This window comes from Scatophagus argus, chromosome 20 (genome assembly GCF_020382885.2).
Source record: "Scatophagus argus isolate fScaArg1 chromosome 20, fScaArg1.pri, whole genome shotgun sequence".
Lineage (NCBI taxonomy): Eukaryota > Metazoa > Chordata > Actinopteri > Scatophagidae > Scatophagus > Scatophagus argus.
In genome coordinates, this window is record NC_058512.1 from 15,499,918 (window position 1) to 15,526,981 (window position 27,064).

Below are 27,064 nucleotides of genomic sequence, written 5' to 3' on the forward strand. Positions count from 1 at the left end.
GATTAATTCGCCAATATGAACCGCATTCTTCGAGTTGACTTCAAAAGAAACATCGTGGTAAAGATTTACAGCCTGAAAAATTCAGTGTTGGATTTGACGTCATATTACAGATTCACACAGACTTAACTGAGGGAAGAGCTCTATACTATAGGAAACACGCTCATTAGCTTTCGTGATGAGAGTTAAGCTGGTTGAATACAATTTTACTTGAGTGTTTACATTTTCTGCTACGTTATACTTCAACTTCACTACATCTCAGAAGGAAATATTGTACTTATTACTCCCATACATTTATTTGACAGTCACTTTGCCCATTAATAAAACAAAATCTATATCAACTTATCAATTATGATAGTAATATAGATTAAGGTATCTAATAGTATATATAAATGCCTCAATAAATATAGTGCAATAATATAATAAAACTGTATATTACTTTGAAAAAGGCCAATCCACATGAGTACTTTTACTTTTGGTACTTCATAACTATATTTAGAATATGTATTTAGATTTTGAATTTAGGTGTAACAATTGTAACATCTATTTACTTAGGGAAAAGATGTGAGTATTTCTTGCAGAAGAAATATTGGAGGATGTGCAGGAGACACTTAGCCCAACTTAGCTCAGCTAAAGGGATTAGTGCGATATGACGTGTTAATTAGTGAGCTTTAAATACATTAGCTGGTTTCTCTGTCGTTCAGTCCAAAACCAAAAGCCATACTGTGATCAAACACAAGGAAAACAGGTAGAAATTCGCAGAAGAGACAATGAGGGTTTGGTATTTCTGCTTCAAAAAGGACTAAAATGACTGACAATTAGTCATTTTTTCCACACCCACACAGGCCAAACAACGAGGCTGACCAACAAATAAAACCATTAATTCTCCGTTTCTCAGTTTTCTATTGAGCCGTGAACCAGCATGTTTACGAGGATGGGCAAAAACATACTCGACGCTCACTGAACATAATGACAAAACACCTCGATGCTGCATTCCCACGGAGGTACAAACCAAACGGAAGGGCTCACATTTAGCAGGGAAACAAAACAAAGCAAAACTCAGAATTGTAGTGCAAAACATTGAAGACGATCTTTATTGTTCACAGTTAAACACAAGCCACTGCTTTAAGAAGTTCCTTTTTTGCCATTTCGTCCCAGATTCTCCAGCTCCGGTCAGAGTCCTTCTTTCTTCAGTTTGTGCTGATTGTACCTTCTTTCTTGGTTTGCTGTAGTTACTACGGTTGGCATTTAAAGTGGATTGTTGAACATGCTTTAGATAGCGAGGCAAAAGGAAGTGACAGCAGGAGATCCCAGTGGACAACAGGATTGAGATGACTTTCAAAACCAGAGTTTACTTCCAATACTTAGAAGACACAAGGTAACTACGTGTTTATCAGACCTGCAGAAGGAAACCTGATTGGAAAAGATGTTATCAGGTTTTATTTCCCACGCTCTTCCAGCCGAATGTGCACACAACATGTGAAGCAACACTTCTGTTTAGAGATGTTTGGATTCAGCCAGAACACAAATGTTTGCACGGCACTTCAAAATGATGATTTTTATAGCTTGTGTCACTTGCCAGGTCTGATTATAATGTAGGATATGTACTCTTGATCACCTGTCAGGGCAGCATAAATAAAAAAAACTAAAATGTATGACGGAATGTGGAATTTATAAAAATGCACAAAACTTTCATCAGTTTTTAAATTTCATACATTTCTCTCAGTGCAATAACAGAATTTGCATCACCAACACACTTGCACATTCGCCAGCAAGACACATCCTGCTCCTGTTTTCTTTTGGACAAAAACTCTAAGGAGTTTTGTACGGAAATGTTTTCCAATTCCGTCCAGCAATTATAAGGTCACACTCCAGTTTCCCGAGAACAACCCGAACATCTCAACGTACAGATCACCTCCACTTGCTCAACATGCACTCTCATATCAAACACACATTTCAGTCCACAGTCAACACCAAAGCATGCCTAACATCAGATCAGAGTGGTAGTGTTTAAAGGGTCAGCACACCCAAATTACACTCACTTAGCTCAAGTGCTATCAACAAGAGAAAATAGCTTAGGTTTTATTTCTCCAAGTTCTGAGACAGGTGTCCCTGAGATTCCTGTGTCCACACCAACACAACAAGGGAGAGACGAACTCTGCATGTGGTGCTCACTGCTAGGGATGGGAATCGCTAAGATTATAATTGTACTACTACTCTTATTGATACTACTTATCGGTCTGGTGTCGGAGCTCTTACTGGTTGTTTTGATGTTTTTGAAGAGGAAAAAAATTAAACAAGAAGAATCAGAAACAGTTTTGTTTTTTCATCTGTCTATCATCTTTCTGAGCAGGAGGCTGCAGCCTATCCCAGCTGATACTGGGCGAGAGGCAGGGGACACCTTGGAAGTCGCCGGTTCATCACAGGTGACATACAGTATAGAGATAAACAATCATTCATGCTCACATTCCATTTAATTGGATCAATTTAAAGTCCCCGGTTAACCTCACCCACCTAACCTGCATGTCTTTGGAATGTGGGAGCAAGCTGGAGGACCCAGAGGGAACACGCAAACTCCACACAGAAAGGCCCCAGCTGGGATTGGAACAAAAAACCTTCTTGCTATGAGGCAACAGTGCAAAGCACCTGCACCATCGTAGATAAATGAGCATGCACTGGCTACCATTGGGAAGGGGTTTTGGAACCAACAGTAGTACAAGGGGGGTGGGTTGGTTCATTGTAGCTGCAACTTCAACAAAAAGGTTGCAGAATCTTAGAATGGGTGAGTCCACTAATTAAAAAAAACGGTCTGCATGGTCAATAAATCTGGAGCCAAGTGGGAAAATATACATTTTTGTAGTTTGGGTGAACTGACCGCTGAAACGTCAAACTCACAGTGTCAAGTCTTTCTCATGAATGTATTCAAAAGTCTAGTATCTCCACTGGTAACAGTAACAATTAACTTTGCATCCCTGTAACCTTGTCAAAATTCTTCAGGGGAATGAATCAGTATAAAAAAAGAAAGAAAAAGTAGAAAAACACTGGGGGAAATCCTGTTGTCCACTCAGAGAAATGGAACAAATAACACTGAATTCCAAAGAGTTGCTGACATGTTACTCTTTTGTTGATTTGTAGCTCTCCTTCATCATTAAACTTCAGTCTGTCCATTTTTACCCTACGCCTCGGCTCAGTTCTGTGTCTCTAACTGTGCTCATGATGTGTTTCATTATAGTCCATGATCTTTAGCTGCTGTTGCCGGGGGCGCCCTGACCCCACGTGACCTCGGACTCCAATTGGCCCTGCCCCTGCCTTCCTGCAGGGACTCTCTTGGCTAGAGGCACGCTGCTTGGGCTCAGAATGGGGCTCCTTGGTGGGCACAATGAGAGGAGCGGCGGGGGAGAGGGCAGGTGTTGGAACAGGGGGCTGAGTTGGGATGGAGCAAGGTGCAGGGGCGACATAAAGAGGGCAGGGGGGCTCCACGCACAGCTCAGTCTTCAGGTCGTGGGCGAGGCCGGCCAGGCGGGGTGGCGGTTGTTCCTCATCACACTGGCTCTCGCTCTTGTTGCGGAACAGCTCGCGCGCCCTCATGCCCAGGAAGCTCTTGGCGCTGGGGTACGAGCCCACAGTTAGCGGCGCATTGGAGGGGGGCTGGGGTGCAAGAGGGTTAGCATGGGGACAGGACAGGGAGGACTCCACCAAAAGTGATGGGGCCAGTTCCTGGCTGCCGTTAATAGAGTTGGTTGCTGTCTTGGAAGAGTTGCTCGCCTTTGGTTGCCCGGGCGATAAAGTGCTGCCGTTGCCCCGAGGGGAGTCGTGTTGTGGTCTACTGTCCGCCTCCTCGTTAGTGGAGGTTTTACTTGGTCCATCTGGCACCATGATGCTGTGGAGGACAAAATATTCACATTTATTCATGCAGCAAATGACGGATTTATTTTATAAGGAGTCAATTATTAGACGCCTGAGCTTCTAAAACTATTAAAAACTAAACAGCCACAGTTCTCTTTGGGTGAATTGCTGGCAATTATATATATAAAGTATATGATCCTGGTCATTTAAAGCCAAAAGCTAAAAAACTGAGAGCCACTGCAAAACAGTGCAAACGTTTGAGTTCAGTTGTGTAACAATACATTGCATACTGGACTGTCTAAGTAACAGATAATCAGGTAATAAAACAAAAGAAATCAGCTACACAAATAGGAGAGCTCCGAGCCTGACCTGGAGTCAGCATGAATGTGTGGGTCTGCTCTGACCCCTAGTGGTGAACCGACAGTGGTGCTGGCAGGAGCCTCCATCTCCACTCTGCTGTAGAGCTGCAGGAGTTCAGTCTGCAGCAGCTGAGTGATTCTCCTCTGAGCCTGATACCTGCTGTCTGAGGCCTGCAGCTCCGCCCTGCAATGACGAGACAGGGGGACGTGGGAAAGAGAATATGAGAACGTCCGAAATAAAGTAAAAGAAAGAATTCATAGGAAAAATGTGAGATGTGACAGACACAAAGTGAGAATAGAAAGAGAAAAGCAGTAAATCCACATAAAGGCACAAAGACAGGCAAGACAGCTTTGTACCTGTCTCTGTCAAAGCAAACAAAAATATGTGACATCTGATCTACGAGGACAACTGAATCTGGTCTAACTGATTTAGATGTTACAATTTTCATGCTTATTTCGAGGACTTGGAGGTCCAGACTCACTTCGCTTGACATTTTACATCCTCGAGGAACTTTTTCTGCTCGACGATAAGATGTTCCTTCTTGGATAGGTGGGTCTCCAGCTCGGCGACTCTCTGCTGCGCTGCCTCCAGCTTCTGACCCTGAACCAGCAGGCTCTGCCTCAGTGTTTCCACCTCCTTCCTGTAAGACACCTGCAGCATCTGGGCCTCCTGGGTGCCGGGGCAGTGAGACAGAGGCACAAAGAGCCGGAACGAATGAGAAATGCATGAGACAGTGAAAAGGACACAGATCTGGGATTGCGTTTTCATGTGATGGGTTTTTCAGTGTGTTCAGCTTTTTTTTTCATTTACAGCAGATGGGATTTTCGACCACTATCCACTGTACTTGTGAATGTAGTATGACTCATAGACAAAGGTGACGCAAGCTCTGGACATCCGTTTTGCTGATAATGTCCTGAAGCCCAAGGTGATGTCATCTAACTGTTCTCATGATAAGTGGATTACCAGAACAGTTGCTGAATTTATTTTCTGACAAATGACTAATCGTTTCAGCTCTGCATGGGAGAACAAATGACAAAATCTTATGTGTGGGTCTGGTACGTTGTCGTCAGACGCAAGAAGTGAATAAAACTGGCGGCTTCAATGCAGTGTGTTCATTCAACTTTATCACTCATGAAACTGGGAGGCTTCGTCGAGGGTTTAACACACAAATGAGCTCTTTGGATTTCATTTCCACATCAGGCAAACTCTTCTCGCGGATTACATGAGCAGAATTTACTTTATCATAGACTGAATAAATGAAACTTGAAATTATGCTAATAAGAAATCATTCATCAACAATATCAACCACCTACTGACCACACTGAAGTCTGCACTTGAACTTTGGATAACCATGAGCACAACCACACTGGGATTGAAGCTAAAAGCGCAGATTGACTTGACACCTAACAAACACAATTAGTGTCCCTTTTTTCACCTCAGTACGTTGTCTCTGCAGTTCTCTGCATCTCTCTCTCTCTCTCTCTCTTTCAAACACACACACTTCCTTCCACCTTACCTTTGTATCATCAGCGCCTGTGTGGTGTAACTCCTGCATGGACAGCTTATGTGCCTCCCCGAGGAGCAGCAGCTGCTTGTTCAGGAAGCTCATCTGCTGCTGGGTGCTCTCACTGTTGCTCAGCTGAAGGACACACAAGACGAGCAATGACGACGGAGGGCAGAGCAGCAATTATGTGACAAAACAAACCTGTCCAAAAGTATCGGCGAAAACACCAATAAAAAGCATGATGGAAATAATGGCCATTAATGATCGCACTGAATCCTTCAAGACTCGACAAGCTGCGGCAAATGAGCCATGCAAATTTTGCAATATGAACATCACGATAAGGAGCTCCATTTGTAATCTGCAATAAATGTCGCGTTAAGACAGAACTTCACTTTGTGGTCAACTTAAAAGATGAATCTTTTACTGTACAGCCATTTTATGGAAATTATCTAGAGAAAACAATCACTAGGCCCTGAAATGAAGGGATATTAAACATGATAAAACTTCAATCACAATTTAATCAAGTGTGTGGTCAGTCTGATCTGAAATGCCTGTTTTCTCCTTGTTGTTCCATCTTGCCAGGATTTCAGTTCAGTCTGGGTCAGACAAGGGAAACAGGCCTTAAAAAATCCCGGGAGGCAGAAAAATACCCAGACCCCCTGTGTCGCTGACCCAAAAATAGAGAGGGAGAGACCTCATCTCCAAGGCAACCAAGCCCTGGGACAGTCTGCAGTCTACAGAGAGGTGGCAGGACAAGGACGGGGGTATGTGCTGTTGTAACTCCCCAAGTCTGACCCGACCGGCCGCCCAGCCTGCTAGCTGTGCCGCCCAACTCCTCCATTTAGAAAAACAGGATGGAGCACATAAAAATCTGAGTTAAATTTTTAACCAGATCTGACACTGGGTGGGCCTGAAGGGCTGCAATGAAACAATCCTGCTGATTTCACATAAAGCATTTAGTCAGAAGCAAAATGTTGTGCAAGTACTGCCCATATGGGCTCGTTAGCAAAGACGTGTTCATCGCCTTATCTGGAACTGAACACCTGCCCAGACATGAAAGATAAGACGCAAAAGACTTTAATCCGTCTTTTTGGCAGGACTTGGTCCAGAGAAGAAACACCAGTTCAACATTCAGTTCAAAAAGGTATTATATGCTTATAATAAACCAAATATAGCAGCAGCGTATTTAACCTGATTTAGCTTGATGAAAAAGTATCAAAAGTGCAGTACATGGGCATAAACACTCAAAATAAAAACAAAACAAAAAAAATAGGAAATGTCAGGCCAGAAGCTCCCACGTGGTTTTTGTCATGAAAATATTTGTTTAAAATATAATGAAAAAAATGTATTCCCTACTATACAATACAATGCATGTGCTGAAAATTTTGGTTGTATGTCTTACAGTGCAGAAAAGATGAAAAAAAATGTTATCAGATAGAATATTTATCAGAACAGCAATCCTTCCCTGTGTTTTAATTCAGAAATATTAACATACAGCAAAATGCTTTAAATACAGCAAAGCATGTGAGCAAATTGGAGTCCTGTAGGAGACAAGCGGAATTCTCTAATAAATGATGACGTCAGTGGACAGACAGAATGTGTGTCCCTCGTTGCGAGACCTTAGAAGCATCCCCCTGTCCCCCTTCATACCATTACATGCTCTTGCAGCTGTTCTCCCCAGGTTAGTCAGGAGACAAATATCATTCGGTCTGAGTAAAGCCCTAACAAATATCTACCTAACACACATGTCTGTCTTTAACCGATTAGTTTCTTGTTTTTTTAAAATTATTTAATTTTATTTTAAATCAATTTGTCTTTTTACTTTGTTTTTTTAAATGCTGTGATATATTCCTTAGCTCTTCATACTTAGCAGCTATTTCTTTACCTTGATAGTCATCTGGTTGAGGAGGTGACCTGTGTGGCAGACTTTGTTGTTGGCCCTCTGAAGCTCCGCCTCCATTTCATCCATACTTTTCTGACACTCCTGCAGCTTGCTCTGTGGAAACAAAACACATCCATAGTCAAAAGGAGTCGTGTTATATTTCATATACATAATCAAAGTGGATAAGTATATGACGTTTCTACTATACCATAAATACTGTATTTTAATGAAAATGTATTGCTTTTGTGAAATACATACAGTGATGTCTACCTTTGTGTGTTAAATGAGCGTGAATGTGTGTGCATGCGTACCTGCAGCTCCTGGTTCTTGGTGTAGTAGTCGTCTCGCGCCTGCTGCAGCTGTCGGATCTGACTGTGCAGCCTGGTCACCACCGTCTCCCGGTCATCCCACAGCTGCCTGTACCGCTGCTGCTCCACCTGCAGACTCTCTCTCAGTGACAGGATGTCCACGCTCTGCAGGTTCAGCTGGTCCTTCTGAACACACACACGCACGCACAAGATGAGTACAAAAGTGTGCAGGTGTTTCTAAATGTAAAAGAGGCAGTTTTGCACCATTTTTCTCTCATTAGGTTCAGCTGGTCTTTTAGTAAGGGCAGGGGTGGACACAAGAATTTCTACAAATTTGCAGAAAATTCATTCTTCATTCAGCTGACTGCATGAATGTGTCAGTATTCAACCTTTTTGCTTATATTTCATTCCAGGAGACAAAGGCAGCCTTCATGGCTTCTTTGTAACCATCACTTGTCAAAAAGTGACCTGTCTCAGCTCAACTTCAGTGACATTTCCTCTCGTTAGGTGCAGCGGATGATACTCGACCTGCTTCACAGCTGTAGTTTTGACGCGCTGCAAACGCCTCAGTGATCAGTGGATATTTCTGAAGACTTCACATGCCTTTTCTCAGGACCGGCTGAATCTGAACAGGGCTAATCTGTCCTAATAAGCATAGCAAACTTGCCATAGCGTTGTTCTGCTCCTCCAGCGCAGTGGCGTTGATGATGCGTCGGAGGAGGCGTCGGTTGCGGACGGCGTGCTGCTCCCTCTTGTAGCGCTCGTACAGCAGCTGGTTGTGCAGCAGGAGCAGCTGGCTGCGCAGCGTGTGAAGCTCGTCCAGCGGAGCTGAGCCTGGGGAGGCCGTAATAATAATAATGTAATTAACACGGTCGCATGCCTGACACGCATACACACACTTCTTTAAGTGAGCTTAATTGTTAATCATGTGATGGAGACTGGAATAGCACAGGTAATATAATGGGAATATAACAGAAAAATGTATATAAATACAAAGCCATGAATCTGCAAAGCCAGAAAGGCTGACAGGATTCTGTGTAAATTTACATTTGCTCTAAATAATTTAAACATACAGAACATCTGCTAATCAGTCACACTCACTGACTAACTTCTTCTCATAATTATTCCATCTTTGTGTGGTGCACTGAGTAAAGCACAATGACTTAATATTTCACAGTCATGTAGATCTGTATTGTCAAAACAGACTGTTTCCCAGAACCCTTGCAGAACATGTGCTGCAAATTACTGCCATGTTCTCCTCATTGTGTGGTTCTTCTCCTTATAATTCTCTCTTTTTCACCTATGTCATCTATTTACTGGTGGTCTAAAACCAACTTTAAAGGTGCATTCCACCACCTACGGTATTGAAGCGTATGGATTTTATTGTAAAATTGTAAAATTAAATGGATAGATTGCAATACATAGCTTGATATGTATAATATGGTGAAAGTTTTCTGACAGAGATGTATGCAAAGTTTTTTGCAGTGTTTTTGTACACCATAGTACACCATAGTTTTCTTTCAGATGCATAGAATAACTGTGTAAACAGGATGACACATGTATTGAAAAAGCAATGGTTGATATCTTTTAAAGAACATTTTCACATAATACACAGCTTGAAATGAAATAAAGAGAGAACCAGGGATGTTCAGTATGCAGGATTCCTGGCTACTTCTCAGTTTGAGGAAAAAAAAAAAAAAAGAAATCCTGGATCTGGCTCTAAAATGAATCACTCGTTCCTTGTCTCGTGGCCCAACCTTCCACCAAACATCAGGGTTTTAGAGAGATCCGGGTAACTAACACACAAACAGAACTGAAATCACCCTCACTGGCAGAAGCACCAAGCACAGCAACACATCCACTGTGTGGTATCCTGATTGTAGTTACTTAAGGGCAACCACATTATTGATCCACATTCATCTGGCAAGATTTTGTCAGCAACTCCTTTGAACTGATCTGAGTAGCAACCTGATAGCAATGCTGCTTGGTTGATTTTAAGGCTGCCAATTTCCCCAGTTAAATGCATGATAAAGATATTTAAATTGCAAAAATGTGCTCTTCAATCCCTTCTGGATACAGAAGGGACTGATTGTTAACATATTTGAAGGGGGGTGGGGGCAATGAAAGAACATTTGGAGAAGAATTCTCTTGAATTTGATCCAAACAGTCCTCCAGATATTTTACGTCAGCCAGCCAGCCACAAGAGCTAAGTGGAGTTTTGTTTAAGATGCAATCAAAATTACATGACTCCTATCAGTCAACAAGGGGAGTTGATCAAATTCAAGAGTTGCAATTACAAGTTGGCAGAGAGGTTTAACAAAAACAAGAGTGTTTCTATGCTTCTGTGAGCTGCGGTAGGAGGAGGAAATTAGATTCTTGCTTCGACTGAGTGACTGCTGTGGGAGGTAAATTATGGGTGTAGAAATCTCTAAATGACCATGTTAGGAATTTCTGAGTTGATCAGGTTGTGCATGACTGTGGGAAGTTTGTGTGCTTTCATAGACCTCCGTTGAACAAATTCCCTGTCCGGCTAGATAACATTTTAACATGCTGTTCATGTCTCAAAGCATGTGACGAATCATTAGTCATGCCTAAATAATGCTCCTTCTGCAGCCTCTATAAAAGCTCCTTTTATCAGTGTATGACAGTGTTGTGGTGTGAGCATTTTACCTCCGAAGTGCGTCCAGTCAGCTGACTTGCTTGGCAAAGGTAATCTGTAAAAGGAGATGAGGACAAAACATTTTGTAAGAATGATCACTCTGGGATGCCCGTCTGTTGCTGCTCTCAAGCCATTCTTGTGAGGATGTTAATGATATGATCATTTTTAGTAGAGAAGCCGTCCTAACAGCCATTTAAATATGTGTTTAATCAAGTGTTTTAGAAAGGCGACGGTTTCTAGTATTGGAAAGGGGAAAAAAATGAATCCAAGACATAAACTTGATCTCAGACCAGGTTACCACCTTTGCTACAAGACATTCAAAAGGAAAATACTGCAGTTACTGAGGTCAGGCACAGACAACACAGACTGAACTATATTACATTACATTAACACACACAGTGCTACAGTGACATGGCCCTGATGTTAGAATCTCATGTCTGTACACTAAATACAAAGACATACACAAAGCCAGGCTACTTTTAGTTAGCTCAGCACAGGGGTGTCACGATGCTCCAAATCCACGATTCAATTTAAGGATATGATTCAGGTCAAATGTTTTTAACTGTATTTTCTGGGAGACATACTTGGGGAAAACAGAGATCCTGTTCTTCATACAATCCCAATTGATTTTCAATTTAGAATGGAGATGGTGACACTTCTAGCAGAAAGTGAGAAACGTAGCTCTGTCCACAGACAACAAAAATCCGTTATCATCACCCCTAAAGCTCACAAATTTACACGTTTGATCGATAAACAACGAAGTGCAGTAAATTAGGAGCCTCCAGAAATATCAGACTTTATTTTCATCCTTCATACAAGCTAGTTTCTTGAAACTGAAACTGAAAATGCGCATTTCCCAAAACGTATTTTGTTTATTACAGAAAAGCTCTGAGAAGAATTAACCCAAATAAAATTTTTTACAAAATTCGCATCAGAAGATCTGGCAATGTAATGTATGATGACGGAGGTGCTGTTGTAGTCATCGATTCAGTCCCATTAATGTTGTCCATACTGCAACATGTGACTGTAACTGCAATGTATTACCATAGGCAACCATACTGCAACAGTTTGCCTTACTGGTTGTCTGCCTCAGCCTGTCTGTACTTCGGTGTCTGTTTGCGCTGATTTTATTCCCTTTGTCGTTCTCTGTGTTTGGCTCTGATGAAGACAGTAAAATAAGGGGGAGATGGGTGAAGTGAGCAAAGCCAGACTGTTCTGAGTCCAGTGCTGACTTTGCTAACACTGTCTCTGCTGTCGTGTTATTGGCTCAGAGGACTGGCTCAGTGTGTGTGTGTGTGTGTGTGTGTGTGTGTGTGTGTGTGCGTGTGTGTGTGTGTGTGTGTGGGGAAAGAAAGGGGGTGGCGAACTCTGAACAATGTTATACTTGTTCAGAACTGGGTGTTTCCTTTCAGCTGCAGTAACAGACTGGACACAACCCGGGCAGGCTCTGCACAGTGAAGAGGACATCAAAACACACACTTCTGAGTTTGTTTCACACTGACAGAACTAGAGATCACCCGAGACAGCAAATTCCTCCTCCATGGGTGCACAAACCTCTCCGTGTGTTAATTCAATAACACAAACATTTACAGACTGTTCATTTCTATCTGCTTTAAAACAATCATTGGTTTTAAAAAGCGCCTAAAGCTTATTATGACCAGAATGCGTGAGTTTTATTCCAATACTGTCAACTATGGATGGAATGAAATCGAAGTTTGCAGGCTCACTTAGAGTTGATAAACACACCTGCCATGTAAAGTGGTTGCACACAGCTGTTTATGTCTAGTTGGCCATATGGAGAAGAATTTTGGAAAATTGCATTGCATTTGAACAAACTGGTAGATTCTGGGGGAATCATCCAAATATGATATAATAATATAATAATATAATATAATAATGCTATAAACAAGCATGAGATCTCATGTTGACTGTATCAGTTTTGTTGAAGACAACAAAAACTAGTAGGAAACCTGTTAAATTGGACATGATAGTAATCCTTTAATAAATAATAATAACAAGAACAACAATAAAGCTGGGAAACTGTGCACATACCTCTTGAGCACTTTATCATGGGCGTCGCTCCCCTGCTGAACAAGGCGATCCAGCACCTCCAGTGGTGAAGCAGATGAGACCCCTTCCTCCTCCCCGTCCTCCAACCCCTCCTCCCACTGCGACAGTCTATCCATCGCCACCTTGTGCACCATCTCTGACGTCTTCTGGCCAACGAAGAGTGACGCCGCTCTGGGCAGGGCCAGCTTGAAAAAGGACTCATAGGGCACCGGGGTCTTGTTGCATGGGCTTGGAGAGAACATCCCAAACTTGCCCAACTCATCATCCGGGGCAGAGGGGCTCCGGAGGAGGTGGTGATCGATGGGGGTAAAACCTGACTGGAAGGACCAGGACTGCTCAAGTCCGAAGGCTGAACTCCTGCTGTCTCCTCCTGCTCCTCCTCCCCCTCCTCTTTCACTCCCAACACCGCTGGTACTTGCAGTGTTCTCCGCTTTGTCTGGCGTTGACACAACATGGTGGGTGTCTCGGACGGGGGCTCCGGTATGGGCATTAGAGAGGCTCTTGTCTTGTGTCTGCCAGCCAGTCAGAGTCTCGGTGGTGTGATAGAAAGGGGAATCAAAGCCCCTCAGGCCAGACGGCTCCCGCTTATCCTCAGTGATCTTCAGCAGCTCCTCTGTGATGGCAGCTGCAGCGGAAACAACATATGGAAGATGGTGGTCGAGTTAAACCTGCATGTATTTTCCGAATGTCATTATCTGTGCTTAAATATTTCTGCAGTCACAAGAAGTGCCAAGAACCTATCCCACACAACAAAACTGGGATTTCTAGGCTTCTGTTGTTCTTGAAGGAGCAGCTAGCTTTAGCAGCAGAGCTTATGCCATTTGGCAGATGCTTTAATTCAAAATGTATTGTAATGTATTGTAGAAGCATGTATTTTGAATATACGTGGATCGCATGGAATTGAAACTGATAACTGTGTGGAGGTAGCTGAACATACATGGGTGTAAACAGGGACGTATCCTGTAGCATCCCGGATATGTAGGCAAAGTCCATGAACTAAGGCTTATTTAGCTCCACAGGAGGATCAATATATATATTTTTAAAGGTTTGATCTGATTCAAAACTGTTCAGTTCATGTTGAATTCTGTTTTTAATAACAAGAAAATGTATTGTCTCCATAAAAGTTATCTGTATGCCTGTGATATGGAGTCAGCTAAGTTAGTAATTTTCTCAGTTTTATTCATAAATTATCAGCCATCTTCTTCGCCTGAGCAGTTTGGCTGTTTAAACACACAAGCGCCTTCCTTTGCCACACACAAAAAACATTCAAGAGTGTAACACGCTTGGTAGCCAACTTATTTCTGAACAGGGCACAACGCAGCTTCGCTCACACCACAAAGTAAAATCAAAATATTATTTCATGAGGTTCATTTCATCTTTCTGCCTGACTAACTCGTGTACAGCCTCATTTATTTTGGTGTGCTATTTTTCTTGAGGTGAGCCACATTGTGAGTCACATACTGACTGGGTCTGGTTCTCTACAAAGACGTCGATACTCACCCTCTTCCTTCTCTTTCTCCGTTCTCAACTGAAGCTCCAGCTCCTGTTTCTTCATGAAGACCGACAGCTCTGTCAAAGTCATGGAGACGTTCTCAGCAGTTCCTGCATCTGAGGAGGAAACCCGTGTACATGATGTCTTCAAAAAGATAAATCATCCCAACTACAGATGATTTTTAGGGAAAGACTTTTATTTTTGGGGTTGGACATTTTCACCTCATTAACATTAAGACTCATGATCCAAATTCTTCAAAGCTGAATTACATTCAGTCTGACTGAGGTTGTCCATCAACATGTTAAACACGTGAGTGGATCAAAGAGGACTCTCTGGTAGGGCTGATCACAGGAATATGTTGTTTTTGGGTTTTTTTGACGCAAACAGAGTGCGAGCTGTGAAGTGCAGTAAAGATGAGGTGAACTACTGCTCGCGGCTGATCATACTGATGCTGGTGTTCTCTATTTCCACAGAATTAAGAACCCCTGAGGACATTTACTTTGAAATGAATGATTAGAAAACACATCACTAACCTCTGTTTGTGGCTAATTCTGCACTCTTCTCTGTATCTTTCACTGGTTCCTGTCTCACCAGTGCTGCCTTGCTGCTTTCTCCTTGTCTGCGATCCTGTAAAGTCACACAGTTCAGTTTTATTATTTTATTTTAGGAAAAACAATGGTTTGCTTTGTTTCTGAAAACATTTGCACACTCATTTCACAAGTTCACAGTCTTTTGACTTAGACTGACAGATCCAGTTAAAGTCCAATACGAGATTTACATCTACTGGAGTAGAGTACACTAGAGTAAAGTACATTTATAAGACAAAAAGCCAAAGGCATTAGACTTTTGCTGAGAACCAGTAATACCAAATAAAATCAGTTTGTCTCCTGCTGTCAAGAAAATGAATTTTCAAGATGAAAAGAACAAAATTAGCTGATTTGAACCGGCTGGCATATTGTGCCACTGTTCTAATGGAACCAAATCCTGAACAATTACTACAATGAAATTCACAAAAACATTATACTGGTCATACTGGCTTCTTACAATTCTGTCATGATCGTAAAAATGTTTTTGGTCTGAAAAATTTTTCTCTTTCATTGACAGTAAATGTATTCTATATGCAGAAAATTGCCCATCATAAACTCACTTATGGGGGAAACTTGTAAACAAGGAGTTCCCTAAGGACTTATTTTTAAAGTTGAGGGAAGAGAGCATACCTTTCTTGGTGGACTGGACTGGACTGTGGTAGCTGGTAAGGAGATTATGGGGAAGTCATCTGATAGGGTAGGAGGTGGGGAAGAGGTGGCTGGAGTGCTAGAGGCAGGTGTTCCTTTCCCTCCTGCTTGGGTCAAAACAATCAGCACTCAGCAGAGAAGAAAATTCCAGCAAGTCACTCAGTCATAAACATGATGAAATCTACAGTATGCTGTCTTCTTAAGTTAAAATACATTCAACTCCTCTAAGTATTGACCTGATGTGCAGTGGAAGCGGCTGGGAAGGTGTGAGGCACTGTGGGAGAGCTCCAAGTTGGGCGACATGCCCCTGGAGGAGGGGGGCGTGGCCATGCCACACAACGAGGAGGGGCTCCACAGAGGGTCCTTCCCCCCACAGGAAGAGTTCAGTTCACAGGTGGAGTTCTGCAAACACATAGAGACCAATAGTGAAACCAGAGGAAAATGTTACAACAAACAAAAACTGCAGATCGTCAAAGTCAGAGTTTGCTAAATTTCCACAATACCTAAAGCAGGCATGTCAAACTGGTCCACAGGAGGGCCTGTGGCTGCAGGTTTTTGTGCCAACCAACCAAGAGCACACCGTTTGACCAATCAACTGTCTGAAGACGGAGATCAGTTGATTAAATGAGTCAAGTCTGGTGTGCTGCTACTTGGTTGGAAAGAAAACCTGCAGCCACACCGGCCCTCCTGTGGACCAGTTTGACATGCCTGACCTAAAGTATTAGTTTAATATTTTGCGAAAGTCAGTTTCTCTTGGTTGCAATCCAATATGAAATTAAAACAGGCATCCAGTTATCTTAGTTTAGCATAAAACTGGAAACAGCTAGCCTAGCTTGGTCCAAATGTAACAAAATCTACCCACCAACACCTCTAATAACACAGCATAAAACCACACGCTGTTGTTTTTACTGCTAAAACTTTAACCCTGACACAACGGAGGTAAATTTTGTGCTACTATTACCATTTACAACAGTATGTCCAGGAAATGTGGCACACTGGAAATTTTGCAGGTTAAAGACCAGGTTAAATTCCATGATCCACACATTTGCTCCCTCGGTGCTGATATTTTAGTGTTCAAAGTTCAGAACACTTCAGAGTAACCTGACCAAAGACGCTACAAGATTTAAAACTGCTACTGAGAAATGATAACAAAATGTGAATATTTCACACTGTACATTCCATTACAGTTACTGCGGTGATGACTGTAAGTAAAGACTACTACTTGTTGATTACACTACACATCAGGCTGTGTCTTAAATGGCTTAAGATCTTGGATATGTTCACTTTTTAGGCATTGTTGAGACTTGAGGCCAATTCTATTGAAATGCTCGGCTTTCAGCATTAAAGACAAAAAGGAAGTCAACAACACATTTGCCTAAAATAGCAGTTCTTCCATGTTTTCAAGATTTTTCTTCTGTCTAGTTGGAAGGAGGGAGTGTAGAGACAAATATTCAGACAGACCCCAGGGGGCAGAAAAACACCCAGACCCCTCCCTTGTGTGGCTGACCCAATAATAGAAAGGGAGAGACGGCATCTCCATAGCGACAAACCCTGGGGGGCTTGAGTTGCAAATCTTGAAGCTTGACCCAAGTGTTTGCCAGCCTGATGACTTTGACGACTCTCAAACTGTCCATCCACTTGCTTCCTCTCCGTGTCTTTAAAAAACATGGCGGGTAGCCACTGCTGGCTCTTTGGAGGGCAGCACTGAACACACTAAATTTGACAGGTGATATATGAAGTGTAAACATGGCTGCGTGCACATGAGATAACAGCACACAGAAGCTTAACGATGTTGTGCTCTGGTGTTATCCTCAGATCAGTACCAACCAATGTTGTGTCCTAAACCAGGATTTTGACAGCTTTTGAGCGTATTATGGATGATCTCACCTGCCGTCTGGAGGTCTGCGGGCTGCGGTAGGTGGACTGTGTCCCTGAGAAGGGGGGCAAGGACAGGGGCGGGAGTTGCGGCTGCCGTGGAGTCGAGAATGGGGTCGAAGAAGAGCTTCCTGTTGTCAAAAAGATAAACAGTCTGATCAATCTTCAAATGGAAAAATCTAACAACCTGCATTCTTTCCCAGCTGTTTTGGACAAGACTGTTTGCCACTTGTCCCTAAACCACTTAGAGAACACAATGAATATATCAAAATAAAATTAAATATCAAAGAATGTACAGTAACTAAGTACAATTTAATAATCAATAATGGTTAACTTGAAACAGATATTTCCATCTGGTTCCATTACTCATATCCTTAAAATATTATCCTATAAATATTTTTAATATATTTATCTCATATTTCTAATACATTTTTTCTGAAGATTTACTAGATCATGAAAGATATGGATATTCAGATGTAAAATGATATACACTGTGATAAAAGACCATATATTACACACTACTATTGTACGCTTTCACAGGTAAGAGCTTTTCATGCTAAAATAAACATGGAGATATGGGTTGTCCAAGCTCCAAAGCCTCATTAGATGTCAGACACTGATCAACTCGCTGCACAAGTTCCAGCAGAAAAGACACCTGCATACTAAGCTTAATACAACCATCACTCTGCCCAAGCTTGAGCTCTCCCTTTGGATAGTATGGTGGGTTTTGCTTATCTCATGGTAAACACTTTAACACCTGACAGCCAAAACCCATCCTGTCTAATGATGATGACTGCATACTGTTGCAACTTCCTGTCATAACACTGCATGTGTAATAACTGCAGCTGTCTTCCTGTCATGTCTTGAACACTGTGTTGTGTAAACCCACAGCATTTTTATTACTTACTTACCAACAATTCATTTTGCACTTGCTGCACTGGGTTGTAAGGCAGTGTGAATTTTAGATCCACACTGATACATGGACATGTCCAATATCTAGTTTCAGATCAGTGTGTACTTCAGCCAACAGTTAACAAGAAACAAAATAAAATGTATTTAAAGACTATGTTTACTCTTATGTGTTTATGCTAAAAAATCATTGGCAGATATATCTTCAGCTCTCTTCTCAAATATCAGTATCTTATAAAATCTAATATCATATACATCAACTTTCTTATTTCATATGATTTCTGACCGTAGCTGCTGTGGAGGTCTGCGTAGGGGCTGGAAGTGCAGTCTTGTGGTCGCAGGTGGATTTGGGGATAAAAGTTCTCAGGCATGGTGGCGTAGCCCTCCTCACAGGAGGCCTCCTTGGGGTCTAGAGACACTTTGGCACATTCGATCACGATATCGTGGATTTCATACTTTTTCCACCTACAGTAAAGCATAGCACCATTAGTGAAAGAGATGCAGTACACTTTCAGAAGATTGAACACTGAACTGCTCCTTTTCTAGGCAGACGTTGAGACTTACCTGGTGGGGTCAAGCTCATGGTCCTTGGTTCCTGTCACCAGTTCTGGGTGAATACGAACGTGTTCAAGCATCGGCTGAATCGAAGGTTGAACACAAAATTTATATTAGTAAACCTTTGACTACAGAAGCTCTGATGCAGGGCAACAAAGCGCAGCAGCAGGGACAGTATCCTCACCTTGACTACTTCCTCAAAGGTTTCCATGTTTTCCTTCATGCTGTAATGGGAGCGCAGGTAGGACACAAAGTTGCACGGGTACATGCCGTAGAGACGGTGGAAGAGTGAATAGACACTGGCATGCAAGTGGATTAGGTAAACCTCTGAAACATGGCCTGAATGAGCAGAAAATCACAAGAAAAAGCACAAAGTTGAATGTCAGATAAACAAACGAAACCTAAAAAGCACGACAATAGGGAAACTGAGTTTTTGTTGTTTGTTTGGGCCTTCCACCCAGACTTCGTCCTCTTTGACCAAATTTGAGTTTTTATGCTCCAGTTACCTGCCTATATGGCTGCCAGTGCAGTCATCCTTTCAGAAGCTTGTGAGTCATTAACTCTTTTATACATGAGGTTTACATAATGCAGTAAATGCAATATTTAAGAAATCTCAAAAAAAATGTTGCCAATATCTCTCACAACATTACTAAAAATATGTCCTGATACTATTAAATTGTATATTGTGAATATATTTGGCACAATTTATGGAAAACTTTTTGTTTTGTGATGTATAAAGTGAAGCTCCTACCAGGATTCTTAAGGTTCCAAGATGCGAGGCGGCCGAAGATGTCAAAATACTCCCACAGGTGTTGTTTCCCAGCTTGAGGGATCATGGGTAACAGAGTGATCAGCACCAGCACTCCAGTAATCAGCACCACCACATCAGTATCCGTCTGACAGGAGACAAGTGCTCAAAGTTAGGGTAGTATAATCAACTCAGAAAATGTTGAAATTAAATTGAAATTAGCATCCCTTTCTTGTTGTTTCTAAATATTTCTTCATGAGGAACGATTTAATGAAATGATTGTTTGTGTTTACCAGCACTTAATCCACTATACAAAACTGAGAAACATCCAAGCGGGCACTTTTATAGGAATGGCTGCAGCAACAAGCCAAGTATTGCCAGTGTTTTTTTATATAGCCAACAAATCTCAAATTTGTATCAAGGGGCTTTAAAATCCTCTATCAACTCCTCCCCCAAAAAACACACCTAAGAAATGGAAGAAACCCCAAGAGGTGTTACAAAGGTGGGGTGCCTCTGCTGGGATACACTGATATGCAGCAGATGTTGTATGTACAGAACAGACCATCACAGTAATATTATAGTATCAGGATGACACAACAGCTTAGACCATCATGCACATGCTAGTGTGGCTGTGGTGAGTGAGCCTGTAGGGGTGAGCTAATCATCAAAACGCTACCATGTTACCATGCCAGCATTTACTAATTAGCACCAAACACAAAGAGCAGCTGGGGCTGAGTGTTAAGTTGATTATTTATTCATAAACCAAAGTGTCGCATTGCAAAGCAATGTTAATTCTAATGATGGTGCTGGAGGAAAAGTCAGTGGATCTCCAAAGTTGTTACATTTCATCCTGAGAGGGGGACATGAATGTGTGTACCAACACTGATGGCAATCCAGCCACCCCTTACCTCTGTCCAGTTTGAGCAGACAAACATGCAGTGTTTGTCAGTGCTTCACTGACAAAGCTGATCAGTGACTTTGCAAATCAAAGCAGTTCTGGCCAGTATTAAAACTACTTCTACAAAAGTTACAAAGACGCTTAAAAACCATCCTCAAGAATCAGTGAGGATTATATAAATCCAATCCAATATTCACTTAAGTGGCTGTTAATTAACCTGCCTACTGCTCGATATAAAACATTCTAAAGCCTGTCTTTTAGAAAGAGTCTGACAGAGAAAGGCCATATATTCAATGACATATCAATTCTACAAGCTGCTGGCTGGGAACTCTCTAATCTTCATCCATCCACGCACTTCTCAGTGCCTTGAGAAGGAAAATTTCTTTGTTTATGGAGTCATGACTGGATTGTTACCTTTAGGCATTTGAGCAGCGAGATAAGCAGAGGGTATCGGGCAATCTTGTGGATCCAGGACGGCTGCTTGCGGATTACATGTCCAAGCAGGGTGAGGGTGGGCAGTCGACAGGCCTGTTTGCTCATGCACTCATTCATCTTGTCCAGAAGGTGCTGTGGAGGAGGGAGGGACAGCAGGGTTACCTCTGTAATACAACCGGGTAGCTGGAGTTTTACAGAGTTCTGCAGCATTTTTACAGGGAATAAATAAAATAAAAGTGGATGATGTTTTGGCTGAGTGCAGGGACAGTCATGGAGGTTAATGATCAGTCAATGATGCTCAGTCAGTTAGCAAACTCATAAGCTTAGCTTGGTTGGGAAAGGGATGACAAATTAGTGCAGTTCACTCAAAAGATGCTTTTGTACAATCAACTCCTGTCTCTTTTCTGTCTGCAAATCCACTTTTATGGAACAACATTTACTCCGACAAAGGAGGATAAATAAAAATGCATGGAGCAAAATGGCTAATAATCCAAATTATCTGCCCCTACTTTGAACTCTCTGTCTCTCCGTGCCATCAGAGGACAGCACTGTCAAGATGGCTTGTTATTGGTCAATGATATAAACACACAGAAGTACACCAGATTTGAACTCTTCGTGGAATAATCTTATTGATTAATGTCACCTCCTCAAGCGGATCCTCTTGTCATGGTGAATCCATTGGAATGAACAGATTTCACCGCAAAATTTTGCCATTTAAAATCCTGGTGTGACCAGGCAGTAAGCTCTTGTGTAGGGGCATTTCCCACCTTATCATGCGGCTCTCTGACTGAGGAGAGGATATGCATAGCCTGGGCAGAGTTTGTTTCCAAAAAGTAGTCCACCAGCCCATTCAGCAGCATGGACCCTCGCTCTGAAAAGAAAACAGAAAGGTTATTTGTGAATGAGTTGGTTTTTGAAAGAAAGAGTAGCAGGCATACTAAACGAGGAAATTCCACCAATAGCAGAGCTATGTTAAAAGAATTAACTTTCATAAGACTGTTCCAAACAGATGGTAAAAAGGATATTAATAAAACAATATGATGTGATGTTGAAGATGTTGGAGATACAATTCCTCAAGGCTTCCACAGAAACCTGAATGCAAACAGATGGACAACACAAACTAAGAGGCCATACCAGTGCTGAGCTGTTCGTTGATGAGGCCTCTGATTTCTTCTAGCTGGTGGAGGTCGGAGGTCTCCAGGAGTGGGAGGAGGTCCCCCACGTTGGGCTGCTCCCTGGCCATGGTGGTGGCAGTGCTGGGGGTTGAGGCAGCGTCTCTCTCTCTCTCACGGTGTCCGTCCCTGCCTGCCTGGAGGACTCCTGAGGCCACCCACCAATACAGTCTCCAGGCACCTCTACATCACACCAAGACCAATTCATACACTTCTCAGAATTAGAGCTCTGATCTAGGATTACTGGTCACATGACGATACCAACTCAGTACTGGGATGCAGGGTTTTCGCTCAAGGCATTTCTTCATAATCGGAAAATACAAACACATGAGCTTACATGTCCTTCATCAAATTTACTCAGACACAAGGAATAAGGGTACTAAATAAACAAAATGAACCTGTTGGTCTAGACCTAATAGGTCTTGAGATGTCATCCTTTCAGAGGGATTCTGCTTCACTTCCCATGAGGTCATCCTATTAGAAAACTATGTGAAACACCAGGCGCAATGTCTCTCCTCTTTAGCAGTTTATGCTTGTAATGCACATATGAACACAACTGTTTTGCTATAAAGACATGCAAATTTTAGCATTGATGAATTCTGTACAACAATCTGAAATAGGCTTCCGGAGACTCGGATTATGTCAGACGAGCTGTATGGAGCCATTTTATGTTAAACAAGTCCCCCATCTGTTTCAGTTGTTCAGGAAAGCGCAATGATCCAGAAATGTTTTGCTGATTCAAAAACTGAATCTGTCTTTCCACTGGAATGTATACCTCCTTCTTTATCATTTTTTTGGAGTTATTATTCTCGCCATCTGATCAAAGCTAATGTTCACATTCTATTACAACATGTCACCCAAGAAAGAGAAACGTGATTCATGACTGGTTTGTTCACTATCATTAATTTGCCAAACCTGTCCTCTTGTTCTCAATAAATCAAGAAAAGTTCCCAAACCCTAGGAGATTTAGAACAGATTAGGCAAACAAGTACTGTGTAAAACTTTGATGACCTAATTAGGCCAGTGTAATAAATCCAAATATTTGACCGATACCTTATCTGAACCCGCCAAAGACAGGTTATTTCAGGCCTCCTTATTTGCTATCAGAGCAATGAAGAATTTAATTCAAGAGCCAAAATTAACATTTATTATATCGCAGCACACCAATCCAACCTAATGTGTTTACATTTCCAGGCTATTGGTCTATTTATGTTGTCAATGATACATTTAAACCAGACGCTGATTCAGTTATTAAAAGCAAAGGAGTCCGGGAGAGCCTTGCGTATCTTTGTCTGAAAAACAGGCAGAAATAATCCTGACAGGCAGGTCATTATCATCAGGGTGTCTGCACCCCGCAGCTTACTCCCTAATAGGAGTAATGAATCAGCACCAGGGATCTCATCAGCTATTAAGATCTCCTTTCAACACTTAGGCCATGACACTCGGTGTGCTGGAAGACGATTTGAAACCGAAATTTGGCCAAAACTGGCTGTCTGCATGCTACAAACTATTCCATTGTTGCAGAATATCGAATCTTTCAACGCAGAATCACATGCCACCAAAACAAAGATAACTGAAGGTAAATTGGAGAGGAATGAATCAATAACTAACGTATTACATCTTACTTCCCATTTGGTCATCTTTCACATATAAAACACTGCCCTCTGAGAAACGCACAGCAATCTCCTCAAGCCCCTCTCTTTCATAACAAATCAAAACAAGATGATGAGAGTCCAAATGAGCTCCTGTTTGCTGATTCACAGAGACAGTCACAGCACAGTTGTCTCCCTGATCTCGATTAAGTCACTCAGTCATGGGTTTGGGAGTTGGGGTGTGGAAAGTGGATTGAAATGTGCCTGTTTTTCACCGTCCAACCGAGCGTCTTGCAGGGACAGGTCAGCGGCACAAACACGAACCACCCTCAGTGTGATCTCATGCAGCTTAGGAACACTCAGGAGGACACAAAGAACCTTTATGCAGCGCGAACAGCAAGTTCATGTACACACAGGAAATTACATTTGGCTGTGAGCACGCTGCTAGCAACAGCCTCCTTTTCTACTGTTAGAATATTTTAAAGCAAATAAAAAAAAAAGAGACCAACAGCCTGCTTGATCCATATTTTTATCAACACAACCGTCCTGTTAAGCGAGCAGACAGGGCTTAATGCAGGAGGGAATGGGAATAATGATGAACATGGTTTTAACATTAACCATCCAGCCCATAAAATGTTAAAAATGTCAGCTGCTCTTTCCGATCGACGATCTAAAACCCCTAGTTTCACTTTAGACTGATATTAAAACAGAAGAAAACACTAATTCCTCACATGTGGAAAACCAAAACCACAGAATGTTCTACCATGTTGCTAAAGACATGAACAGTTTCTCAATTATCAAAACAGCAGCACTTTTATTTGTGCATGTGTACGTATGCGTTTGTTTTTACATATATTTAGGCTTCTAAGTAATTTGTTAACTTTAGGGTACAGGAAAATAATGTCACTGATTCAGATGCGATAGCCCAAACTGAACCTACATTACGTAAATCATTACATAAAATGCTTCATACATTTAACATGAACAAAAAACCCAAACATTGTTCTGTATAACAGGAGCAAAGCTAATTTTACTCTATTCTACTTATCCTTCTGAATATACACTCATTTGCCAGTTTATTGGGTACACCAAGCTAAGACTCATACAGTCTAATAGAATGAGGCTCCAATAAATCCAACTTTCATGAAGGATATGATATCCCATTTTTGTTGAAAATGTTTTAAAGACGAGGTGTTGGTTCAATGGAGGCTGTAGTGTGTGGTGCTGTTGAATTGTATTGGATTATAGCAATGAGTAGCGTTTCTAGTATTTAGTCCACCCCCCAGGGATTTAAACACAAAGGGCACAAAATTTCAGACACACCTCTTAGTATAACACAACTTGACAGTACAACAAACTGCAGCCTCCAAGATGACCTTTTGTTCATAGTAGGACTGTTGTATTAGATGGCATTAAGTTTTAGCTCGCTTCAGCTGATAAACTGGCAGCTGAGTGGGAGACGGAAACCAACACAGATGAAGTCTTCATACTACAGGCTATTTATCAATAAACTAAATTTAGGTATAGAATGCTTTAACTAACATATGCATAGATAGATTTTGTTTGTCTGGGTAATGTTTGTATAAATTTGTATATTATGCTCATATTTGAGACATTATATGTGAACTATTTGTATTTGTATTTCATAAATATATTATGCTGTTTGTTGCTGGTGCATTTACTTGCCATAATGTTTGATTTGTTGTTGATTCATGTATTCAAATAAGTTGATGTGGAAATGCTTGTGTAAATGACCAAAGGTAAAAATGAAACTATTCAATTATTCATTCATATCTTATGACCACATGACTGATGAAAAACTAAAGCAAGCAGCTGGTCAGTACGCAACACAATTTATATGAAAGTAAACACATGAAGGCCTCCTCTGATATACATGTCTCTAAAATTTGTTGATTTTTATCTCATAAGGGAGACATGACAATAGGAAGTCAAACTGGAACCGTTTATTTTAGATGGCAGATATCCAGCTTTTGCTCTAAGTTCTTGTAAGGTCTTGTATGGTCAGTATTTAAACCTTAAATGTTAATGTACTGATTGTGAGATAAAATAAGGGTTTTGTTTAAAAAAACAATAAAAACAGCATAAAATTTTGACAGTATGAATAACAGTATGTGATAAAGTGAAGTTATGCTGAATTTTTTTTGTCTTGGGACTTTGAGCAGTTGAGCAAGTTAGAGGAAGTTTCTATTTAATAACAATAAAAATAGCACATTGTGGGTATTTTGTGAATTATTCCACTATTTGTACTTTTTGTATAGTTCGATTTGACTACTTCCAGACAAACAGTACATACATTTCATTATTTCCTCAATTTTAGTCCTGCCACTGAAAAGAACACTTTGAAACTGGCCTCATGAAATGAAAGGTACTTGCTACAGCCCTGCTACTAAGATTTTATTCTGTCATAAATTAGGCAACGTTGTGACAAACAGACACTGGAGGTGGTGACAGCGTGTCTAGTATAGTGTGACAGAGGAGTCGAGCAGGTAAAGCTGTGAAACTAGTGACCCATTTATTCTCCATCGTGGCAGGAGTGGTGACGAGTGAATGAACACATATACAACAGGATATTAATGATTGATATGATAGTAGGGAAAAGGTTGTTGGGTTCAACTTTGGTTGCAGCCGAAAAATAAAAGCAAGTATGAGGTAGAAAGCTGCAGAAGACACTTTGCTAAGATGCACAACGGGGAATCAAACCAGAAAATAAAAACACAGAGACCGTAATGAAGTAAGTTACAGTGACATGCAAAAAAGAAATCAGTACAGAACCGGTCAGACTGAAGCTGAAAGCAGCAGAGCTGCTGCTGTATGTGGACTGACCACTGGCTGCTGCCTGTCGTAAACAACTCGCAGAGAACAATGGGCAGGGTTGGGTTTATTTTATCCGATTATAAAAATATGCAGGTATCTTTTCACATGCAAACAGAGAACCTCTTCAGATCCCAGACGCAATGCAGATAAAACCCACAATGAAATGTTCAAAACATTAACATCAACTAAATCTATCACCGGGTCTTTCCAAAAACAAGTCAGTCCCACCGCTGAGAGCTAACGTTAGCTGGCAGCAGCGACCCACACTCGATCGGGGATTCATCTTGCCTGTCACTTGTGTTCAATCGGCGGAAAAGCAAGCCGAAAACCTCGCATTTAGCAAAACCAATCATATGCGACGAGATTCGCTGTAAGAAAAATATAGAAGACAAAAATAATCGGACCTGTTTACCTGTTAGAGTAGCTGCACTCCACAGGGCGCCGCCATCTTGAACACCTCACAGCCCATCCCACAGCAGTCAACCTCCGCTGTCGGGCTGCATGCAAACTAATCCCACAAGTTAGCGCCCCACAAGTCGCAATAGCAACTTTTACAACCTATTCAGCTGAAACAACACTTAAAATGGATTAGCTAAATTACATATATTTACTAAAACATTGTACTTTCATCTGCACCCCCAACAAATTCTTTGCTGTATCGCAAAGCTGAGATTGTTTTCCCCTTCTCCTCA

The 27,064-nt window shown here is 41.6% G+C and overlaps 1 protein-coding gene across 3 annotated transcripts; it reads right to left on the reverse strand.

Annotated features, from left to right (window-relative positions):
• Positions 1-1,062: 1,062 nt before the first annotated feature.
• tsc1b (TSC complex subunit 1b) lies at positions 1,063-27,064 on the reverse strand. Of its 3 annotated transcripts, none has more exons than XM_046375231.1 (23): positions 26,785-27,064; positions 21,908-22,156; positions 21,541-21,644; positions 20,753-20,905; positions 19,444-19,588; positions 18,877-19,031; positions 18,702-18,775; positions 18,424-18,602; positions 17,241-17,359; positions 15,590-15,755; positions 15,336-15,457; positions 14,652-14,745; positions 14,127-14,234; positions 12,609-13,251; positions 11,941-12,003; positions 10,568-10,611; positions 8,565-8,731; positions 7,901-8,083; positions 7,593-7,703; positions 5,720-5,842; positions 4,685-4,872; positions 4,213-4,386; positions 1,063-3,877 (listed from the first exon to the last, which is right to left on the reverse strand). In XM_046375231.1, the coding sequence occupies exons 2-23, from the start codon at positions 22,014-22,016 to the stop codon at positions 3,199-3,201; spliced, it is 3,903 nt and encodes a 1,300-aa protein (XP_046231187.1). In that variant the 5' UTR covers positions 22,017-22,156; positions 26,785-27,064; the 3' UTR covers positions 1,063-3,198. The 3 variants fall into 3 exon arrangements, with proteins under 3 accessions (XP_046231187.1, XP_046231186.1, XP_046231188.1); XM_046375230.1 differs by having other exon boundaries at positions 21,908-22,128; positions 26,785-27,063; XM_046375232.1 differs by lacking the exon at positions 11,941-12,003 and having other exon boundaries at positions 21,908-22,128; positions 26,785-27,062.

Excerpts from the sequence above, each read along its gene's own strand:
- tsc1b (XM_046375231.1), bottom strand. The coding sequence starts at position 22,016 with ATGGCCAGGGAGCAGCCCAACGTGGGGGACCTCCTCCCACTCCTGGAG. Across the intron at positions 21,645-21,907 it reads CAACGAACAGCTCAGCACTG|AGCGAGGGTCCATGCTGCTG; the intron begins GTATGGCCTCTT and ends TTTTCTTTTCAG. Across the intron at positions 15,756-17,240 it reads CGCAGACCTCCAGACGGCAG|AACTCCACCTGTGAACTGAA; the intron begins GTGAGATCATCC and ends ATGTGTTTGCAG.